This window comes from Lycorma delicatula, chromosome 2 (genome assembly GCF_047948215.1).
Source record: "Lycorma delicatula isolate Av1 chromosome 2, ASM4794821v1, whole genome shotgun sequence".
Lineage (NCBI taxonomy): Eukaryota > Metazoa > Arthropoda > Insecta > Hemiptera > Fulgoridae > Lycorma > Lycorma delicatula.
In genome coordinates, this window is record NC_134456.1 from 225421297 (window position 1) to 225443850 (window position 22554).

A 22554-nucleotide genomic window follows, 5' to 3' on the forward strand; every position below is an offset into this window, starting at 1 on the left:
TTTTAAAGTTTTTCTGTGTAATAAGTAACTTTTACCTGCAATCTATTCTTGTTTATATAATTTAATCAGAAAATTGTTATGGTTTTGATCATTTACATTTATTAAGAGTTTTTAATTAATAAAATTATTACATTTATTTTACAATTTTTCTAGGCTTGGCTTCCCAGTTATAGTCTATTGGAGGTACTTCAAAGAGAAATGGGTCAACGTAAAGTTCCTGTGCCTACTCTGAATAGTGCAAAAAAACCACCTTCAAAGTAAGTAGAGAATAATAATTAATTTTAATCAGCACAATGTATAAAATGAGTGCTAAAAGTTTGAAAGTTCAAATTGGTATACCGTCTTTTTATATTTATTTTTCATGTAAATTAATAAACATAAATTATTAGAATTTCTTATTAATATTAATCAAAGTGTTGGGCACAAAGTTTGTGTATTGGTTGCACTTGTTTAGTATCCTAGCTTTATCAAACCAATCCATTGTTAATTAAAGGTAACAAATGATTTCTGGGAAACTGAATAAAGGAGTTACAATAAAAAAGTGAGCTTTAGTGTTTTTAATTTTTAGTAAATATAATTAAAAAAACAAGAAAAGCTAGATATATTTCATACAGCATGAAATCTGTATCCAAATTAACACTTAAAGAAATGAAAATGTTCATTAAATTTTATTATTAATTAACCTCACTTTCCCACGTCAGGAAATGATAAAACACATCTCCCAGCACATTGCTATTATGTGCTTCAAGCAGCCGTTAACATGTTCTGTTCTTACGAACATACCCCAATTATTCTTTTATATTAAAGGAGGAGTATTCCAAACTGCAGTTAATTTTTTCACTGGTGAAATTTTAACAAAAAATTAACATTAAAAATTTAAACATTGTTCTCTCAAACCACCATGAATTTTACTTTGTATTTTGGTAATTAATTGCTTTTAAATGGTATCTAAAAATAGTGTTTAATTACCAGTGGTTAGATATAAACTTCCACCCAGAATTCAGTTAGTTGAGAAAGGTAGAGATGTGTATTACGCATTTCGTGATATGTGTAAAAAACATTTTGGACTGGGCAATATGGGATGAAAGGCAGTGACATCGCACAATAAAGAAAAGCAGCATAATGAAATAATTAAGATAAGGAATTCTCAGCCTTCACTTAAAACCTTTTTATCTCCCAGTTGTATTTCAATTCAGCAGACGAAAACTTTGATCAACAACTGCAAGAACAGTGATCATGATGCATCTCTTTGTTCTTTGCCTTAATCTTCTGATCAGAGTAATACCATTTCAGCAGCAAATGATACATTTAATCCTCGATCTCATTTATGAAAAATAACAGCACAATTACTTCTTTTTATTATAAAGATGATGTTTCTAAGGCAGAGATTACGTGGGTTCTCAATGTTGTACAAAATATGTTATCCTTAAATTCATATAAAGATATTGGTTCAACTTTTAAAATTATGTTTCGCGGTAGTTGTGTAGTGTCAAAATTCCAGCCTGTAGCTACTAAATGCTCCTATGTCATTAATCATGGCTTTGCACCATACTTTGATGGCATTCTGCAAATATGCTAGAATAATGGCAAAATATTTTTCAAGTCAATGATAATGTTTGTTTTCTTTATAAAATAAGGTGTTCTGCTCTAGTTTTCTTATCTGCATTACTTTTAGTTACCATGATGTTCATTTTTATCCAAGATACTTGGTAAATTTTTTTTTTTGTTTAATTTACTTGTTATTTCAAAAAATAGTGTAATTTTAAATTTATTGTAAAAACATTAAAAAATTAATATAATTTTAAACTTTTAAAATTAATATAATAATAAATAAAAAAAAGATGTGTTGGGCTACTATGGAGATAGTGGAGGCTGCAAAAAAATAAAATATCTATATATTTTGCAGAGTAAATGGCAGTAGCATAACATTATGAGCGTCAGGAAAGTTTTAATAAATTGGTCAGTAAAAGTCAGGAAAAACAAATCTTAAAAATAAGAAGAATATAAACTTATTTTTATTAAGTTCTTTATTTATTAATGATGATGAAACTAATACTACATTTAAGCACTTGTGTCATCTTCCTGTGAGCTTTCTTATTCCAGTAATAAAAAAATGTTTACCTGTTTGTCGAGCCATTCTTAACCACTCATTGTTTAAGTTGGTGCCATATAAAAATTCTTTGAGAAGATCAAACAATAAAAATGTGATAGTGTGGGATCAGGACTATAAGGTACAGTAACATCTCCCAACCTGACTTTTAAATAGCTTCCCATGCCTTTTGAGCAGTATGGGGACAGGCTTACTTTGCATAAGAATTACACATTTTGAGAAAGAACCTGGACATTTCCTCCTTGTGCAGGTTTCATTTTATTTTGTAGCACAGTATAATAGTACGCATTGTTTATATTAAACCTCATTCTTCCAAATAACTGCAATAAATTGGGCCTTTCTAATCCTAAAACACCATTAGCATCACTTTACTGGCTGCTGTGTAGGTTTTTGAATTTTTTACTGTTGGGGAATTAGAATGGAAACATTCTCTATCACAAAATATTCATTGCAAAATATTATGCTCTACTCTGATGTTTGACTTCTTACACTAAATGATGCATCTAAGTTTCATCACAAAATTTTATGCTATCTAAAAAATTACCTTTCATTAAAAACTGTTGTTTAACTTCCAATAAATTTGAATTCGACTGTCTTTGTGATTTTGTCACCATGTCACAATCAACCTCAAACTGTTTCATGGTAATTCAGCTTATTCACACTTTAAATTTTCTGCAATTACTTAAATTTTTATGCATCTGAATTTGCAAATAAGATTTTTAATGCAATATTGTAATGTATCGGTCAAAACTTACACCAATCTTCCGCAAATGAAAATCTGTGATACTTCTGCCTGATCTAAACTCTCTATACACTTATAAAATTTAAATGGTTAATACATGTTTTACCACACAGTTTTAACATCCACGAGTGAATTTTGGCCATGATTGACTCTTCACAAATTAAAACCTTATCACGCTGTAGTATTCTTCTGTGGTACATGTTTTAAGCAGAGGTAACATTTTGAAATAAACAAAAGAGTCTGTAATAAGAATTCTTTTCAAACAGCTGATATTTTCTATATCAGAGGTACCAACCTGAACTTCAGATTATTCAGATCAGACAGTTTTCAGATTATTCTATTTAAGTTTGTCCACTATCCCATTTGTCTGTAATTTTTTAATGACCCTGTTCAGGTAGAACATATACAGTTACAATAAGTTATATAAGAAGAAAATTTAATGTTGTATAAAATATAAACCACCAAAACACAATAATTAGATAAGTTAAACTAACCATATTAATTTCCAATAATCAATTTTTACAGTATCCCACATCTTCAGTTGCTATTCAATTACAATAATAATAATAAGTACATTAAAATATTTTCTTTTAATAATTTTTCATTTTGAATAAAATGGCAAGTTATTAAAGGAATATATTTTAATGTAGTCACAGAATTCAATTCAATTCAAACTGAAGATGTGGGATACTGGGAAGATCAATAATTGAAAATTAATATGGTAAGTTTAGCTTATCTAATTACTTTGTTTTGGTGGTTTGTATGTATGTTAAGATTCATACTTTTCCCCTTTTATGTTGTAAAAATAAAATAAAACTATAACTGTCTAGTTCCTCTTACACTATAAATTAATTGAATTTTCTATATTCAGTTGCCTCTGTTAACAGCTGGTATTTTATATGACTATTGTAACGATACATCTAATTCTCTATCGTTCAGTCTTAAGGTAGAGCTCATACTATCAACATGTACTTTGATTAACATATATTTTTTCAACAATGTAATGTAAATATTATATTTTATATTTAAGTGTTAACATGTAAAAGATTTTAAATAAGTAAAATTAATATTTAATCATCGACTGGACAATATCTTTTATTTATTACAAAATATGAACCAGCAAGTTATTATAGAATAATTAAACCTAAACAAGGTGTTGTACCATGGCGCCAGTTATTCAACATGTCATACAATATTAAATTTTATTATTAACACAGTGGTCAATATGTTAATGAATTACTTATATTTTCAACAAAAAAAAATTACATGAAACTTTCATGTAAACATATAAGAAAAACTGTAACATATAATTTGTAACCGTAGAACACATAAACTATTACATGAAACAACAAATGAGCACTGCAACACTGATCAGTGATTAGTGGAACAACAGTTACATTTTTTTAAGTTACAATAATCAGTTTTATTTTTAATTAATCAAACTAACATTTTTCATCTTTATTAATTTGAAAAACTCCAAGTAATAATAGTTTAAATTCTTAAATGTAAAGTATAACCAATTTGTTGTTACATGCTCAATCTTGTAACTTTACAATCAGGCATAAATAGTAGTGTTGTTTCATCTAATTTCTATGTTCTCCTGGATGCCCGTGTTTGTATTTATGAAATTAATTTTGATATTAACAAAAAATAACTGAAAATTATTTTGGGTAATTTTTTTAAATAATATAATTTGATATTATATTCTATATGTTAGAAAGTATAACAAATTTTTTACTTAATTCTTTTTCACTATTGTTTTTATCTAGTATCTTATGGTACCACCTTATGGTTTCATAGCAGCTTGATTAAAGTAAAAATTGAAGTTTTAGTGAAAAAAATAAATTGATTTTCATGTTTTCTGTTTATTTTTTATTCTGGTTAGTACAATAATTTTTTAACTGTGCTTTAGTTAGTAAAAATAAAAAAAAATCGACTGCAAAGAAATATAATTATGGGTTTTATTTTATTATTAAGATTCTGGAGAGTCCAGCAAAAAGTAGTCTAAAGACTGTCTTATTTAGATAAAGTGGAATTTTTTGCATTCATCCAAATTACTGATTTTACTAAAAAAAAAAAAACAGTTATCAGATCTTCAAAGCGTATCATGTTTCTTGTTATTTAGGTATCATGTTTTACTTTTTGTGATAAAAATGAGAGATTTGAAATTTACATTTTTAATTTTAACTTAACTTTTTTACACTTAAAAAGTAATGTAAATTTGAAAGCTTATGTTTGTATTTTCCAAGAGTTTTATTTTGATATAACATACACCATTGATTAGCTTGGAAAATTCCCATTGCTAAATATTTATCTTTATTTTGTAAAAATCATAAGTAGCCTCTAAAATCAGAAAATATTGAACACATTTTATTTCAGAATTCTGATACCACATCAGAATGTGTCATTGCAGCTATTGCTCCAAATGTTAAATATCAGTTTGAATGTTATACTAATATAAAAATCGTGCTTCCAATAGAAAAAAATGAGTTAATGGTTATACTTTAATGTATCAATTAAACAGTTATACAACAGCTATTCACTTAACTGCCTATTTTTACTGTATTAAGTGTTATTTAAAAAAACATGTTTGTGTTTGGTATTGCAACTATTAAAGAAAAGTACCAAAATAAAAACCACCAGACGTAAATCTTATGTAAAAAATTTTCTCTGAAACAAAATCAAATGAGACTATTTGGAACGCTTAGTATACAGTCCCAAGTCACATTTTACACCTTTAATCCAAACTTGTAAAGAAGAGTTTTCTGTTTCTTATTACCATTTTGATCTCTAGGGGCTTTTGAATTACCAAACATACCATTTGATCTAACCGGTTCAATTCATCAGATACTTGCTTTCTCATAGGACTTAATTTAAAAAGTAATTTGTTGTATTTTTTCTAAAGTTTTGACAATAGTTTGCTAAAATTATTTTGTGCTTTTGATTGTAATTGTGATCTAAAATTACTAGTTTAGTTAGAAAATATTTATTTGACTCGCAGTACAGAAAAATAAAGTACAATGTGTTTAGGGGCTTAGGAATTACCAAACATACCATTTGATCTAACCGGATCAATTCATCAGACACTTGCTTTCTCATAGGACTTAATTTAAAAAGTAATTTGTTGTATTTTTTCTAAAGTTTTGACAATAGTTTGCTAAAATTATTTTGTGCTTTTGATTGTAATTGTGATCTCTAAAATTACTAGTTTTGTTAGAAAATATTTATTTGACTCGCAGTACAGAAAAATAAAGTACAATGTGTTTACTATATACCTGGAGATTATGTTCTGTTTATCACATATTCAATATGACAACCATCACATATAGCAACTTCTTCAACATGCTCCTATTTTGTTAATAACTCTACAGCATATATCCTCCTCAGTTATCTTGTTGCATGCCTCGATGATCAGCACTCGCAGTTCTATCACTGTTTGAGGATGGTTAAGGAAAATCTTTTCCTTTAGAAATCCCTAAAGAAAATAATCACATGGATTCAAATCAAATCAGCACTGTTCGAGGTCCAGTTCCGTCCACGTGCAAAATGATAGGGGATCAGTTTGAAATTAGATTTGTGTTAAAAGTTTCGTGGAGAAGGTCTAAATCAACATTAGCTTTGTACAGTCTTGTTCCATCCTGCATGAACCACTCGTTTTTTAATTAAAACCCTTTTGCAAGAAGTTGAGGAACAAAATTATTATGTAGCATGTTTAGGTAATGTTCCCTGTTTACTGTCTGTTCAAAAAAGAACGACCCTATTATGCCATGACTTGAGATAGCAGCTCATACTGTAATTCTTGGAGCATGATGCACCTTTTCATGAAGCATGTATGGATTTTCAGAAACCCAAAAATGCACATTTTTTCTTTTTAACAACCCCCATCTAGGTGAAAATGTGCTTCATCTGAAAACCAATCATCGTTCAACAATATGTCTTGGTTCACAGCCCATTCACGAATGCCGTTCTTTAATTGTTTGTTGTTGACTGTTAATTTAGGCAAAATTTTTATTTTGTATGGATACAAATGCAAATCAGTTTTAAAATTCACTGCACAGATCGCCTAGAAATCCCAAGTTTTACTGCTGCTTTTCTTGTTGATTTGCTTGAGCTCTTCAGCAACACTGCTCTGACAGCTTTGACATTCTATGGAGAATAAACATTGGCAATATTTTTTCATTAAAAAATAACTAAGTCGTGTTATGTGCTGTTCAAGTCAGGTTTCCTTTGTCAACTATCTTGGAACGGTACACAAGCAATGCACTTTGGAAAGAGAAGAAACTACTGTTCCTGTACTGCTGTCACTTCTGGCAACATAAAGCACATTAATAATTAATTATTAATCTAAACAATTATTGCCAAAACAAATGTTGGGTCATTTTGTGCATGTCCCTTTATGTTGCTAATATTATTGTGTTCACGTATCACTTTTGGTCTGTTAGTTCAGACAATTTTTTTTTCTTATTCCTGGAGTATTTTTTTATTTGTTAGATCAGTGCCATATAAATTTGATGTTACATTCAGATTGACAACCATTCAAAAAGGTAGCTGCTACTTTAGTTGAAGTAATTTCTTTCCCGTAAAAAAAATTGGTTAGTTTACTTTTAAATTTTATTTAGTAATGAAATCTGTTGATCAAATATTAAAAGAGTATAGTTCCGTAAAAAGAAATTACCATAGGAAGACTAATCTAATAAATGTTTATAAATAAGGTTTCTATACAAATATTTAAATTTTGGTGCAGCATAGATTATATTAGATAATTACACATTTTTTCATTGGTTATTTATTCAGAGTGGATCTCTTTTGGTAGTTGCACTCCCTATAATGTAGGGTTAACTGAAGTTAAATGCCCAGAAAAAAGTTGCAGTCCTCTGCAATAGAAATAATGGGTTTATTATGTTTACTTAAAGAGCTGGTGGAGATGCTCATCAGAAGAATTTGAAACTATAGGATATTCAAAATTATGTAATATACAGTGGTACCATATAGAGTATTTCTCATTATTAATGGGTTAAACAGGTTATGGAGTACAGTTAAAGAAATATATAACTAATAATGTGCTTTTATTTTACTCATTTTGACTAAACATCTTATCTCTCCAGTTATTTATCTTTTCAAAGAAACAGAATTGTACAGGGTGTCTATAAAGTGTTTCCGTGATTACAAAAACTTTTTACAAAAAAACTATTGCAGTTGCAGCTGTGCGGTTTATGGCAAAAGAAAGAAAAAATTATCACGTTTTTTTTTACCTTGTCAATAAACTTCTACATGTGCACATTTTGTCACTCGTAGAATGTCCAACCGATAATCAATTTCATGAGTTGGTCAACATCTCTTCGGTAACACTAGCAACAGCTTTAGTTATTTGCCATCTCAATGTGTCCAGATCAGGTATGGGTGTTGCATAGACCTGTTCCTTAACATAACCTGGAGAGGAAAAAGTCTAAGAGAGTTATGTCTGTGATCGTGGTGGCCAGGGAGTGGGGACTGTCACACCCAAACCATCTACCGTGAAATGATTCATTCAGAAGATTTCAAACTAGTAATCACCAAGGATTATAGGGTTCTGGAAAACCACCCTGGGTTGCAAGTCATTTAGTTGAGATATAGGAAAGTGTTGCAGCATATCCAGGTAAATAATAATAAATATTCATTGTTGTTATCAATCCATGGCAAAGGCAGCATGACGAGGGTCATCATCTGGCCATAGATGTTGCAATATCTGAACTTTATACGCGTGCAACCTTAGTTTCTTGTGTGAAATTTTGTGCACTGTTAACCGGGGAATCCCTAGTTCACGAGATTCACGATGGGTAGACTTTAAAGAACTATGTAGAAATGCTTGCTGGTTAATCTCAAACTTCCTGTTCACAGAAGGTCAACTACACTTCTGCCCACCTTAAACTTTGCATACCACGCAACGATACTCTTGCTATCAGGTGCTGGTCATCCATATTCCCTTCTAAAATTTTGCTACACTGTAATCTGTGATTTCGACTTGTGATACCATAATACACATTGCGCTTTCTCCTGGATTAACACCATTTTATTAAAAAATTGATCACAGTGCCCTCTACCTGCTACAAACCAGTATAAAAACACTTTATAATTTTTTCTTTCTTTTGCCACAAAGCACACAGCTGTAACTGTAATAGTTTTTTTTGTAATCCTGGAAAGACTTTATGGACTGTATAAGTAGACTTAACATATAACATTTTACAATAATCAAGGAATACTTTTTAGTCTTTATTTTGCAGTATATAATTTACTTCTGTTTTAACTCCACTTATGTTTAAATTATTCTTGATTAGTGTCCATAAATGTTGTGTATTGATATTGTTACTTTTTTATACTTGTTTTAATTTAAATTTAATCATTTACTGTCACCACCAAGTAACAACAAGCTTAGAGTGGCAACGATTACTATTCATTATAAAAACATTGTTCCTCTCTTGGTTATCCCTGTACAAAATAATTGTTCTATTTTTAACAAACGAATACAATAATTTTGAAGTGAAATACAGTCAGCTAATTCTGTACTGTACATTGTAAAATCTAATAACAAATGACAAAATATTATCTATTACTAATTTCATGTTAAATATTGCAATAGATGGTTATTACTGTAACTTTAATTACTTATTAGAAAATAAATTAATTATCCATTTAATTCCTCAGCTGGAATGTTGTCATCACTATTTTCAGTGTAATTGTCACTATTATCACTGCCACTATATAAAGACAATGAAAGTTTCTGTCAGAGAATCTATTAATGATTCTTGGTACAAATATTCACCTTCAATTTTTTTAACCTTTTCACACTAAGATTTCTAGTGTTTGTACCTCATTGAATTCATTTTATCCTCGCAAAATTCTGCACTTCTGACATGTTAAATGTTGTATTATGTCTTGCAACATGTCATTTTACCTATGACCATACCATCTCGATTGGATTTAAATCAGGATGGTAAGATGAAAGCTGCAATACTTGATATCCACTTCTTTTCAATAATTTGTAAATCTGTATAGTTCTGTTACTTTTGTTCAACTTAATTAGTTAATACAATTGTGGTTTAAGCATTTGTAATTCTTAATTGTGGTTTAAGCAAAACGAAAATGGAATGTGATGTTTTTGTAGCCAAATGGCTTTCAACTAATTTTGTAACCATTATAAATTTTGACCTAAATTAAGTTCATAAGGCCTAATTAAGTTGGTTAATTTATTTGTATTTTGTACATTTTATTTTATAAATTTCTTAATATGTCAACGGTCAATTCTTAAATGCAAAAGTTAAATTGATTTATTCAAAGACAGATTGTGGATAATCGCAGCATGATTCATTACATCACAAATTCTTTCTTAAAATAAAATTTTATTGTCGTATGACATCATGCTTGCAAATAAAAAAAAAAACATTTCCCACAGAAAGCGTTACATTAGTGTGCGTATACATACTCACACAGACTGTATAACTCAGAAATGGTGTGGTTAGACCATCGGAAAGACGCAGTTATGTATTGGAATTTGTCGTGGTGAGTTGACTGCAGTGACTATGTTAAAGAAAAACTGTTTTTCAAATTTACAATCTTATGTTTTATATGGTATACAGGTATGAGAAACTAATATTAAAGGCCTCTCCATAAGAACATTTTGTGGATTCATTAGAAAATTGCTTATCCGTTGACTATTTAAAAAATTTTTTTTTTTTTAATTTTTAAAAATGTAACATGTTATAATGACAAATTATGTTCAAAATTATAATTAGAATTAATTTTAGATTGGCTGATTCCTTAGTACTGTATTTTAATAAGATATTTTGTAAAATTCTGATATGTACAAATAGATAAGTAATAGTGGTTCGATGAATTCAAGTAGACTAATTATGGGTGTTCTAAGTCTAATGTGTTTATTGTTTGTAATTTTTTATATTTTTTTTTTTATAAATAGTGTATATTTCATTGCTGTTAGTAATATTTTTTGATGTATTAAGTTATTGTAACTATCTTTTTTGTTAAACTCCAGAGAGCAACCTAAGCAGCATAGTTAGTAGTCAATTTGTATTTTTATTTGAAAATCTTTACCTACCGATTGATGTTTTTCCCATATGTTAGGGGTGATGAGGGAAGCTTAACTCCAGATTTTTAACATCCCCCTCCCATAGATTTTTGAAAAACACAAAAAGTTTTTGAAATGCGATTTTCTCTGAATCTATGCATTTTAGAGAAAAGATTTTCAAATAAAAAATGTAGAGGACATTCTCCTCTACAATTAGTGTTTTTGAAGTTATGCCGTATAATTTGAAATTGAAATACTAGGTGGCACTGAAGTTGTAAAAAACATGTTTTTTCACCGGAAAAAATTGTTTTTCATCTGTATTGCATTTGGAAAAGTTGTTAATCTCAAAAAAAAGACAACTTTTATTTAAACAATTTTCTTCTACAACTTATCGTTTTGGAGCTGTAGCTTGTGAAAGAGTGAAAATGTTGTGAATTGGGCACGTGTTCGAAAACCGGTCTAGTCGTTTACGTTTTTTACAACTTCAGTGCCACCTAGTATTTCAATTTCAAATTATACGGCATAACTTCAAAAACATTAATTGTAGAGGAGAATGTCCTCTACATATTTTGTTTGAAAAACTTTTCTCTAAAATGCATAGATTCAGAGAAAAATGTATTTCAAAAACTTTTTGAGTTTTTCAAAAATCTATAGGAGGGGATGTTAAAAATCTGGAGTTAAGCTTCCCTCATCACCCGTAACGCATGGACAAAAGATCAATCGGTAGGTAAGGATTTTCAAATGCAGCCTATTTTGATGACAAATTGCCTGTACTAAGAATTAGTACATTGTTTCGCAAATCCCAACAATAGTAAGTTCATTTTTTTATTGATTAAAAATTAAAAATTTTATTTTTGTGTATAATTTAAATTTGGTGTTGTATATATTATCATTCAAAATGGTGTCCAAATTGGGACCAGAAGCTTATAATTTTTATTATTTATGCTATCATAGTAATCGCCACTTTTTGATTTGGCTGTCCAAGTTAATTTGGAATATAGCCAGTTTCACTTACGGCGTGAATTATAATTAAGCTTTCACCTTTATTTATTGGTAAATGAAGCCCTGCACCGCTATCATCAACCCATGATTTTGACAGTGAATGAGGTAATAACACATAGTATTCATCTCAAAGTATATGATCACCTGGTTAAATTTTCTAAAATCACTGGTTGCCCACAAATATAAAATCTTTTTCCGCCTAATATCATGTTTTCCAATTAGAATTTTCCATTCATTTTCAGTGTGCACCACTTAAAAATTAATTATTTTAAAATTCTTCATAAACTAGTTTCACTGCCATTAAAATTTATTTTCAATTCTTTGTAGTTTGTTAACTGTTGGCAGCTCCCCTAACTTTTGATAGGGGAGTGAAATTCATTCACAGTTCGTCTAACCACACCTTCATCAAAATCATTTAATCTTGTAACTGGTTTAGAATGTTTCTTTTTTGGGGTGATGAACGAACATTCTGGTCCCTCAAAGAAGTCTATTTTTTCTTTTCTTATGCTTGGAACCTGGGTCCTGGAAATGCCACAGACAGCTGCAGTTCTCTCTTTACACTTCTGCATAGCAATTAAATGCTTGTCATTTTTTAATTTTCTTAAAGCTAAAAAGATTTTTTCTTCATGAAATCATACATGTTGTTTACAATTTCATGTGCCTGAACCTAAAATTCAACCATTAACTATTTATACGTGAAAGAACTACTTCAAAAAGTTTGAACCATAAACCACGAAACAAATTTTTTACAAAATATTATATCTTACATTAATTGACTATGTAACAAAATACTCGACACATGCCCAAAAAAACTGTACTGAGAGGCAGGACCATAGATCTGAACTTTATATGGAAAATCAAAAGAAAAACAAAATTAAATTAAACAAAAATACATTGCTTTGAAAACAACAGTTGTATCATATTTATGTCATTAAGCAATGAGTTGACATCGTGTGCCAATGTTTCAGAGTACAATAGTATAGCATCAATGTGTGGGCAGATCATCCAAGCTCACTATTACGTGGCTGCTACTGTATGTTGAATCTAACTCTATAAATAATCTTTTTTTGCAGACCTGTTGTAACTGGTGGACTCCGTTCAAATCAAAATTATGCGCTAGCATCTACTGTTCTTGGCTCCACGTCTTCCAGTCAAACACAAGTGACAAATAATAGTAATAATAGCAATAAAATAGATTATTTTAATTACAACGGATAATAATCTACATTTATGTTGTGCTATTAACCTGTTCTATCCTTTCTTTCATCTTGTTGCTGTGGTCCTAAATAAAAATGCAAGTGTTGTAATTTATACTAATATTATTTTATATTATTATAGTTTTACATTTTAATTGTATTATATTATTGTTTATATTTAATAGAAAAGTTTACATGTTCATGAATAAATGTTTGAATAAATAAATAATATTTATCTATCCTGTTTTGATTAAATAATTGAAACTAATATAATTATTACAAGTAAGATTTTTAGGTGTAACACATAATTAAATATATATATATGTTCACATTACTATGTAACTTAACACTTTAGAATTTTAATTACTTTTCTATATGGATGTAAACAATGTAGATTGTGTTGTAAATGAATGTTTATGAATCAATTTAGTAAATCAAAGATATTTGTTTACATCATTGCATAGTAATCGTATCTTCATTTATCCATCATTAAGCTGTTAATTTATTTAAAATTTTTGTTCTATTCATAATTAAGCAAAAAATTTTTTTTTGTTCAGAATATTAAGAATATATATTTAGCAAAATGTTTCTTTTCGTAGAGCTTCATACTGAATATCTGAATGTTAGTTCTTGTTATCATTTTTGTTTCCTTTCATGATCACATTGAAAAGTGATGTAGATAATTCTTGAAGTTGTAATAAATTTAAATTAGATTGCTCCTAAATTATAATTATTCAAAAAATATTTATATTTAAGTTTAAATTGTAAAATGAACATGTATTATCTAAAACTATTTTTATTTATTTGGCTTGTATTACTAAATATATTAAAATGAAGGGTAAAAAATAGTTTTTTATTAGGCCACAGCAATTTTAATTTTAATCATGGAAATAAAACTTAATAAGGAAAACAATTAATTTGTCATGAAAATAAGATAAATTGAGGATCTCTATTTGTGTAATATTTATATCACAGGGTTAAAATCATAATTGATTAAAAGGGTATCAATCAGTTTGGCATATTTTAATTTTTAAAGCTACTCTTATGTAATTTTAATTTTTTTAAAGTTAAAGATCAATATTACATGTATATTTTAAGTGTAACCATTTTTTTTTTGCATTAGAATTTCTGTCATTTTGTGACCACTTAAGGTTTTTTCTATTTTAATTTTATTCTCTTTTCTTCTCTGTTAGATACAGTTTGTTAATTTGAATGGTTTGTTTGATTACTGGAGTTAGAATAATACATTTTCCAAAGGATAATAGCCCCTGTTTGAAAAATAAAATGTAGTGAAATGATTTTTTGTAATAATAAGATAGTGTATGGATTCTGTTCGGAAAATGAGTGAAATACCCAGTTACAAGCTCATCTTAGTCAAATGCTAAAGATTGATAAACATTTTTTCTTTCTTTTTACAGTACATCATGAATTTAGATTATTTCACTCTAAATTATGAGTATAGTTTGCGTGTTGTGTGAATTGTTTACAAGTAATTTTTTTTTATGAGAATACTATCTCACAATGATTGTAAGCCCGAACAGTATAGTGTAAAACATTGATAAAACTGCTTTAAAACATTGATATAACACCAAATGAGCTAATTTTCATTTTAAAATAATTAATCATTCCATTACTTATTTTATAGAATTTTTTTTTATACTGAAGAAAAACTTTCAGTAAGGAATCAGAGCATACTTGAAAAAGTTATTTTAAGAACATTTCCAAAAAGTTAATTATAAAATTTTTTTATTAGGTAATATATAGTAACTAACTTACTGTATAATATCACTTCATTTATGTCTAGCTAGGTTTTACGTATACTTTTTTTAAATTTATGTAATGTTTACATCTATCCTCAGCCCTACACATTCCTCAAGATTTATGAAGGAGAATTATTTTTATCCCATTTTTTAAATCAACATTTACCTGCTTACAAGATTCTATTCTTTATCGGGTTGATTTATTTCTGATGTTTAGAGATGCATTTATGCTACCTATTAAATCAATTATACTTTTCCAAAGTTTTCATTTCAGTCTCAAGATATGGTATGAATTAGAGTAATTTTTGATAGGCTGTTATTAATTTTATATCATATTTCATTCAGTATATATGTATGGGCTATGTATTCAGTATATATGTATTTTTGATAGGCTGTTATTAATCTTATATCATATTTCATTCACATGCTGATAAAGATAATTTTGTTTTACTTTTAAATATTTAGTTTATTTCTTTTCATATATTACACTATTATTTTAAGATATCCATTACATTTTATCATTCATTTAGAAATTTTCACGTAATTATAAAAAATAGAGAGCCTCAAAAAATATATAAGAATTTATTTCTTTGAAAAGCATTGTGCTATATCAAGAGACAATTTTATAATGAGGGTTGAAAGAGAAATATACAGTGTTAGTAATACATTTGTTATTATAATTAATATTGTGTAAAGAATATCTATGTTTCATATTCAATAAAGGGATTTGGTTTTTTTGTGGATTCGATTTAATTTTTGTTTTTCTTTTTTCTCATATTTCAGCAATATTTATGGTTTGAAATATAGTGTTTTTTTTAATTATAGTTTTTATTTGTCTTTTTTTTTTAAATGTTTGTATAGATTGTACATTATAAGTTTTTTTATTTTCCATTACAGAATATTTTTACAGATCAAGACTACCAATTTTTTATTGGTGATTTAGTAAAATATGATTTTTTTTCTTGTAGACTTTAAGTGTATATATTTATTCATAAGATTGTTTATGAGGGTGTCTGCAGAATTCATTTAGTCACAAAATATAATCTTCTGTTATAAAAGTAGGTTCTTAATTTAAAATAAATCATTTGTTAGAAAATATGCAAGTAATGATTAGTTTTTGGTACTAAAGTATTTTTAATGGACAATTGTAATGCTTGCTGTTCAGTTTATTCTGTATAGTATTGAAAATAATTTATGTTTTTGAATTCTGTTAGCAGCATTTGTTTTTTGCCACTTATTTTTGTGTTCTGCTGGTAAAGTATTAGTACTACTATCGGCTTGTTTTGTCATGTTTTACTTTCATCCAGCCACATCAAATATACTTCCTATCACTTTATCAGTCTTTCTCAGATTAGAAACAATTTCTTCATGTTCATAAAACCACATCTTCTAATTTTTTGTTAAAAAAGAAACAGATTTTCTTCATTCTCAAAAAATAAAAATTCATTCCTGTACAACAATGTCTATAACATTTTAATTGTTTTTTCCTAATTTGATTTCCAATAGATGTATAGAACTGATTAAGCTTATTTATTATAGCATTTATTCTAAAGAAAGTTATGTTATATTCCAATTAATTAGAATGTTTTCTAGTTCTTATCTAGTGTCCATTAATGATTTACTTTACGAGATGTTTAATTATAACTATTTAAAATTGTTGTAATGAAATTATAGACATCCCTAAATTTTATTCACAATTGTATAACATTTTACATGCTAATTTGTAATATAACTAGATTTCAAACCCCGTGAGAATTTAATTTAATAACCTTGAGAATAATCACTTAATGATGTTTTTATAATTTGATTGATTCATCATTTTATCATTTCATTGAATATCATATATATATATATATATATATATGATGTTAATGATATTAAATTTTCAGGGCGTTATTAAATTAAATTCTCAAGGAATTTGAAATCTAGTTATATTACAAATTAGCATGTAAAATGTTAACCAATTTTGAATACAATTAAGATTTATATCTATAATTTCATTACAACAATTTTAAGTAGTTATAATTAAATATCTCATTGTAAAGTAAATCATTAATGGACACTTGATAAGAATTATATATAAACTAATAACAATATATGTATATATATATATATTATATTCATGAGGTGCTGCTGAAATGTTATGCAAACTTTAACGTAACGGAATAAGAAAATGTTGCACAAAAAAAAGGTGCTACCATCTTGTAGTTTCATTCCCATACTACTAACATTCCAAAACTCATTGATCCATCTGTCACTTTGTTGATTGCCATTGTTATAGAGGAGAGTGTATATGGTAAGGCAACGCACATCTAAAACAACATGTAATAATTGAATTTTTAACAGTGGAAAAAGTGACCACTAATGGCAATTCATCTTTATCTAAAATCTGCTTATGATGAAATTTGATTAACCCATTGGTGATTGAATTTCTAGATTTTTTAGCTCTCAGGACTGAATATTTTTACACTTAACAACTATTCTCTTAATGCTATATATATTACTAAAATAATGGAATGAAAATGTAAAAAAATGTAATCTCATACTAAATGAGATTTTTAATCCTAAAATTTATGTTTTTTTATGATACATAGTTATAATAATCTAATTCAGTGTGGTACCTTTTGAAACAATTGTCCAAATGTAGCGGTACACAACACGTTTTATACCGATACTCTGTTTCAGAGCATTTATTGTGGGCTGCGCAATCTCTACATTTTCTTCTATATTGCCACTGTTTTGTTGTAGCTTGGATTTTTTAATAAAATGATCCCATTGTTTGACCTGTAAGTATTATGGGTTGTCACCTGATGTGGACGGTCTTCCAAAAGCTGTTCCACTACATTTTGGCAAAAATCAGAGAAGTTTTGCTTTTTACCAATAGCTAGAATGTGAATGACACTGGCATTGTATAATTGAAGATCAAATAAATAAATAAAAAATTTTTTATACCTGTTTGCTAGTGCTATGCAGCACTGCTTTACAGAGGAAGCACAGAATTTCTGGTCTTTCCTGTCTATATCACATGTAGATTGGGTGTAATTAGTTACATTTGGTTTTAATCCTACCTTGGGGTTTGGTTTTCACTTTTCACTTTGTCGAACCACTTCCACAAAATCTGGACAATAATGGAGGGAAGAAAGCATTACTACATTTTTCTGCCTTTCCATAAGGCACACAACAATATATTGTATGTTGAAAATGTGATTTCACTTTTTTTTCAATTTGGTCTTCAACATTTCCTTGCATAAATCTTTCCTATTTTTCTTTGCAGTACCAACAGAAAATGTACCACGTCTTAGAAGTTCAACAAAAAGATTCAGAGAAGAACACCAATTGTCCATGTTCAGAACCGACCTTCATTGAATAAATCAATATGTAATTGTAAAACTACTGATTCACTACCACTAAAATTTCCTTACAGCAGGTTCTGGATTTTCTCTACCTACATATGTTTTAAAATTAGAACAGTATCCATTTTCTGCATCACTCACTTTATAAATCTATACCAAAACAGGCTAATTGGGAAGGATTGAACTGATTGTAAGAAAGCCCCCCACAAAATGGGAGGCATTTCTTTTTACAACCATTACCTTCTTTAGCCCTTAGCTGAATGTCACTAGTCATCATTTTATGTTGTGACAATAACACGAGCACATCTCTTGCAGCTCTCCATTTTGTACATAGTAAATGGTTTCTTTGCATATAATTTTTTATTTTTTTAGTTTCTTTTTTATTACATTTTCCTTTGGCAGTTCTTTCTGATTTAGCATACATGTACCAACTACTTTTGTTTTATTCTGCCATAAGAAATCAAATACTGCGGAAGAAGAGTAAAACCTATCCGTGAAAACATTGTGGTCTTTACCTAAGTAATCATTCAACAGCCTCTGTTAGACAGCGATTACAGTATTACTTTCATTGTCTTTACCTGTATACACTTTAAGGCGAATAATATAAGCAGTTTTAGAATTACAAACAATATTTAATTTTATACCATATTTATCTGACTTGTTTTTATTGTACACACAATAACATATTCAGCCCCTAAAATCACAAATGCCCTCGCCAACTATCAAAAAACTTTCAACGTTTGAATTACCCACTAAACAGGACACCATACTCCATTATAGTTCATTTCATCCTTTGAATAAAAAAATGTTGACATTTAATTCTTTAATATACAGGCTATAAAATATTTAAAATATAACATTATAATTAAACATTGAATTAAATAATATCAAATATATAGTTATAACTAATGGATACAATGAAAACCTAATAAATAAATTATATACTAAAATAAAAAATAAAATTTATGTAAAAGATAATATAAAACTAACAAATAATAATAACTGATACAAATATGATATAACTGAATACAATATAAAATTCAATAAAGTATTTAAAATTTTTGAACTAAAAACTGCATACATAATGAATAACAAAATAATTAACTGTATAAATATCATAGATCCTATTAGAATAATAAAACACAACAATAAATCTAGATAAACAAGGAGTATTTAGTTTAAAATGACTAACTGATCTTTTTTGATTAGAATTAATGAACACATTAATTGTGTAAATAAAGGAAATAAAGAACGATCCAATTTTGTTAGACTTATATTAGAAAATAATCATAATTACAACCCAGAATAAACAAAATTTGAAAATGATGTATTATTCAAACAAATATTAAACAATAATTTGATTTTTAGGTTGGTAATACTGCATCATTACTAATAAACATAACAGCTGATACCATACTCGCACAGATAACGTTAACTTTATTTTACCTTTTAACTTTCAGTTATTATATTTATATGTTTATAAAATTCAGTTTAATATAATTAATGGTAAGTGAAGTAAATAATTTTATGTATAACACATCATCGTCTCTGAGGCTGAATTAATAATTCAAAGGAGCTCAAACATTACTATTAAAGATTGTTGATAAGTGGAAACTATTATATAAATAATTTATTTATTAATACCAATGGGCCATGCTTAATAAAATTCAAAAAACTTTCATATGGTCAAAAAGATTCAGGAAATTTTTCAAGCGTATCATTTAGCAGTGGCCTTATTTTATGCATTGGATAATGACCAGGTTGATTTTTTGAAAAACATATGTTTTATCATAATTTTGAAAGTTAGATAAAATTACAAAAATCCCATCTAGACGTAAGATATGGTGCATTTATAAATTTATTAGTGGACCAGTAGTGCCTACGTCTAGGTTTTTTACAACACAAATGAAAAGTTATAGGAAAAAATAAGTACATTTGACAGTCTCCCATCTACTCCAAACATTATTTGGTTTCAATTTATTATTTCTTTTTAGTTCATCTGTTATACATTTAGCATATCTATTAGTTTTGGTTTTGATCAGTTTTACACTTGATTCAGGAAAAAAAATAGAGAAGGCTTAAAATGGTGTTGATGTCCCATCTATAGCAGCTGTTAATGCCAAACAAAATGGCCATAACCTTGCTTTTCGCCGGCAAGAAACACATGTTGAATAAACTGACAGTTTCAAAAATATCTAACAGATCGCAGTAAGAGTTACTCAGAACCGTTCAAAATGAATTAAAGAATAATTGTATATATCCTAACGAGAATAATTCACATGCCAGTTGTAATAGAATTAAATGTAGAACTCTGGCTTCAGTCATCCATCAAATTAATAACTCAGGCTTTGGTCAAAATTAATGACAAATTTTGTTCAAAAAACTAATTTATACAGCTGATTCAAGAAACTGGAAATTCTGTAATTTATGACAGCACTGAATTATGTATAAAAGCCAGCTCACATCATCTTGCCATTTAGTTATCTATACTTGAAATGGTACACAATGTCCTTTTACCATCAAAGCTTTTAATAATGACAGTGTCGTTATTTTTGATTCTCTACACACAGAAAATTTTGCCGCTAGTTTAATTTAAGAAAACATGATTGTGTAATTAGCACATAGATGTTGGACGGACCTGTTTCAATCTTAACAGATTGGTTAATAAACAAATTTTTTTTGTGCTCAAGAGAATCCTAAACAGCTACACAGCAACAAGGTTACTATGTTGTATACTATGCCATCGTATGGTGTTATAGGCCCTTATTTATTTTTTTGACTACAGACATGATCATGATAATTTTGTTGAGCAAAAACTACAAATTTTTAGAAATGATTGACATTGCTTAGTTTCAGCAAGATGGATTTCATGTATTAATATCAGAGTGCACATGACGTACAGTAATATTGTTGGCTGCTGTTTAGCAACTGTATAATTTAAAAAAAGATGACATTCCATGGTTTCCTGATTTGTTGGTCCGTGATTTCTTTTTGTGGAGTCACTTTAAAAGTAAGGTGTATAGATGTTTATCTGCTACAACATAAGAACCAAAAGCCAAGATCTGATTAACAATTGTAATGTTGCATCAAACCCTGCAGAGTTTCACAAGACTGCAGAAATGGAGCTCATCTGCAAAATGTGATCTTCACAAAAAATAAATTTTGTGTGCGTTCATAAATAGGATAGTAGTTTTTCTATTAAATGTAATAGATACATTTTTTCATAAGAATATTCCATTTTTAAAATTTCCCGTTCTCTGAATTGTCTGTTTGTATAATGTCGATTTTATAAATGCATATATTCAGTATTAACAATTTAACCACCAAAGCACACTAACAGTAAAATCTAAAAAAAACTAATACCAATTTTCTACTTTCATGGGATCCCTGCATCATCAGTCAGTACACAAATTCTATAATTACTTAAAAAATTATTAAAAAACTTAAAATTTATAAAACATAAAACACTGTTAATAACCACAAAAAATGTATGAACCACACAACTCAACTGGCATCAACATCATTTTGATTCCAATAATGGCAGTGGGGTTGTGTTCATACAGATTTTGTGGTATTAATAATGTTTTATGTTTTCTTAATTTCAAGTTCTTTAATATTCGTTTTATGTAATTATAGAATTTGTGTACTGACTTTTAATGCAGGATCCTGTGAAAGTTGACTATGTTGGTAATAATTTTTTTAGGTTTTATCTGCTACTGTGTTATAGTTGTTAATACTGAATGTAATTATCACAGTAGTCAGTATGTTGAATTTTCAAAAAATACATAAATATATATTATGAAACAAATAATAAGTCACATTTTTAGGATTAAATTTTTGTATTTTATAATATATTTGCATTTGTTTTATTTGGTTTTTGTTGAATACCGTGAAAATGGATATGAGTATACTTACAAATTTTCCACTCAGTGTAAACAGTGTGCATAGTTTTTTTTTCAAATGCTCTCTATTTAATTTAAAAATTAATAGATTTCAACTAAAATGGTGTAGAAAAAAGTGGAATTTTAATACAGAAAGTGATTTTTTAAGAAAACTTATTTTTGGAGAAGTAACAAAAAAATTTAACACTAGTTCATAAATGAAATTCAGTCCCCAAAAGATGGCACTACCCAGCCACTTTGAAGTTTGTTAAAAATTCAGAAAGGAACTTTCTTGTCTACCAAAATATGTCCATCAGAATTTTTTTGTCCACACTGCTGTGGACAAAAGCTATAAGTTCACACTTATAACTCTTCCAAGTAAATATTGTGTATGTCACTGTCTGTAGGAACAAAAGTTTTTCTTTCAGTAACAAGAAGGTTCACAGCTGTG

At 28.1% G+C, this 22554-nt stretch overlaps 1 protein-coding gene across 1 annotated transcript in view; it reads left to right on the plus strand.

Annotated features, from left to right (window-relative positions):
• Positions 1 to 15617, plus strand: part of stc (nuclear transcription factor, X-box binding stc) — a 90482-nt gene extending 74865 nt beyond the window's left edge. Inside the window, exons 19-20 of the mRNA XM_075357282.1 lie at positions 154 to 257; positions 12987 to 15617. Of these exons, the coding sequence (XP_075213397.1) occupies positions 154 to 257; positions 12987 to 13131 (249 nt within the window). The 3' untranslated portion in view covers positions 13132 to 15617. The remainder of the gene's footprint in view (positions 1 to 153; positions 258 to 12986) is intronic.
• The last annotated feature ends 6937 nt before the right edge of the window (positions 15618 to 22554 follow it).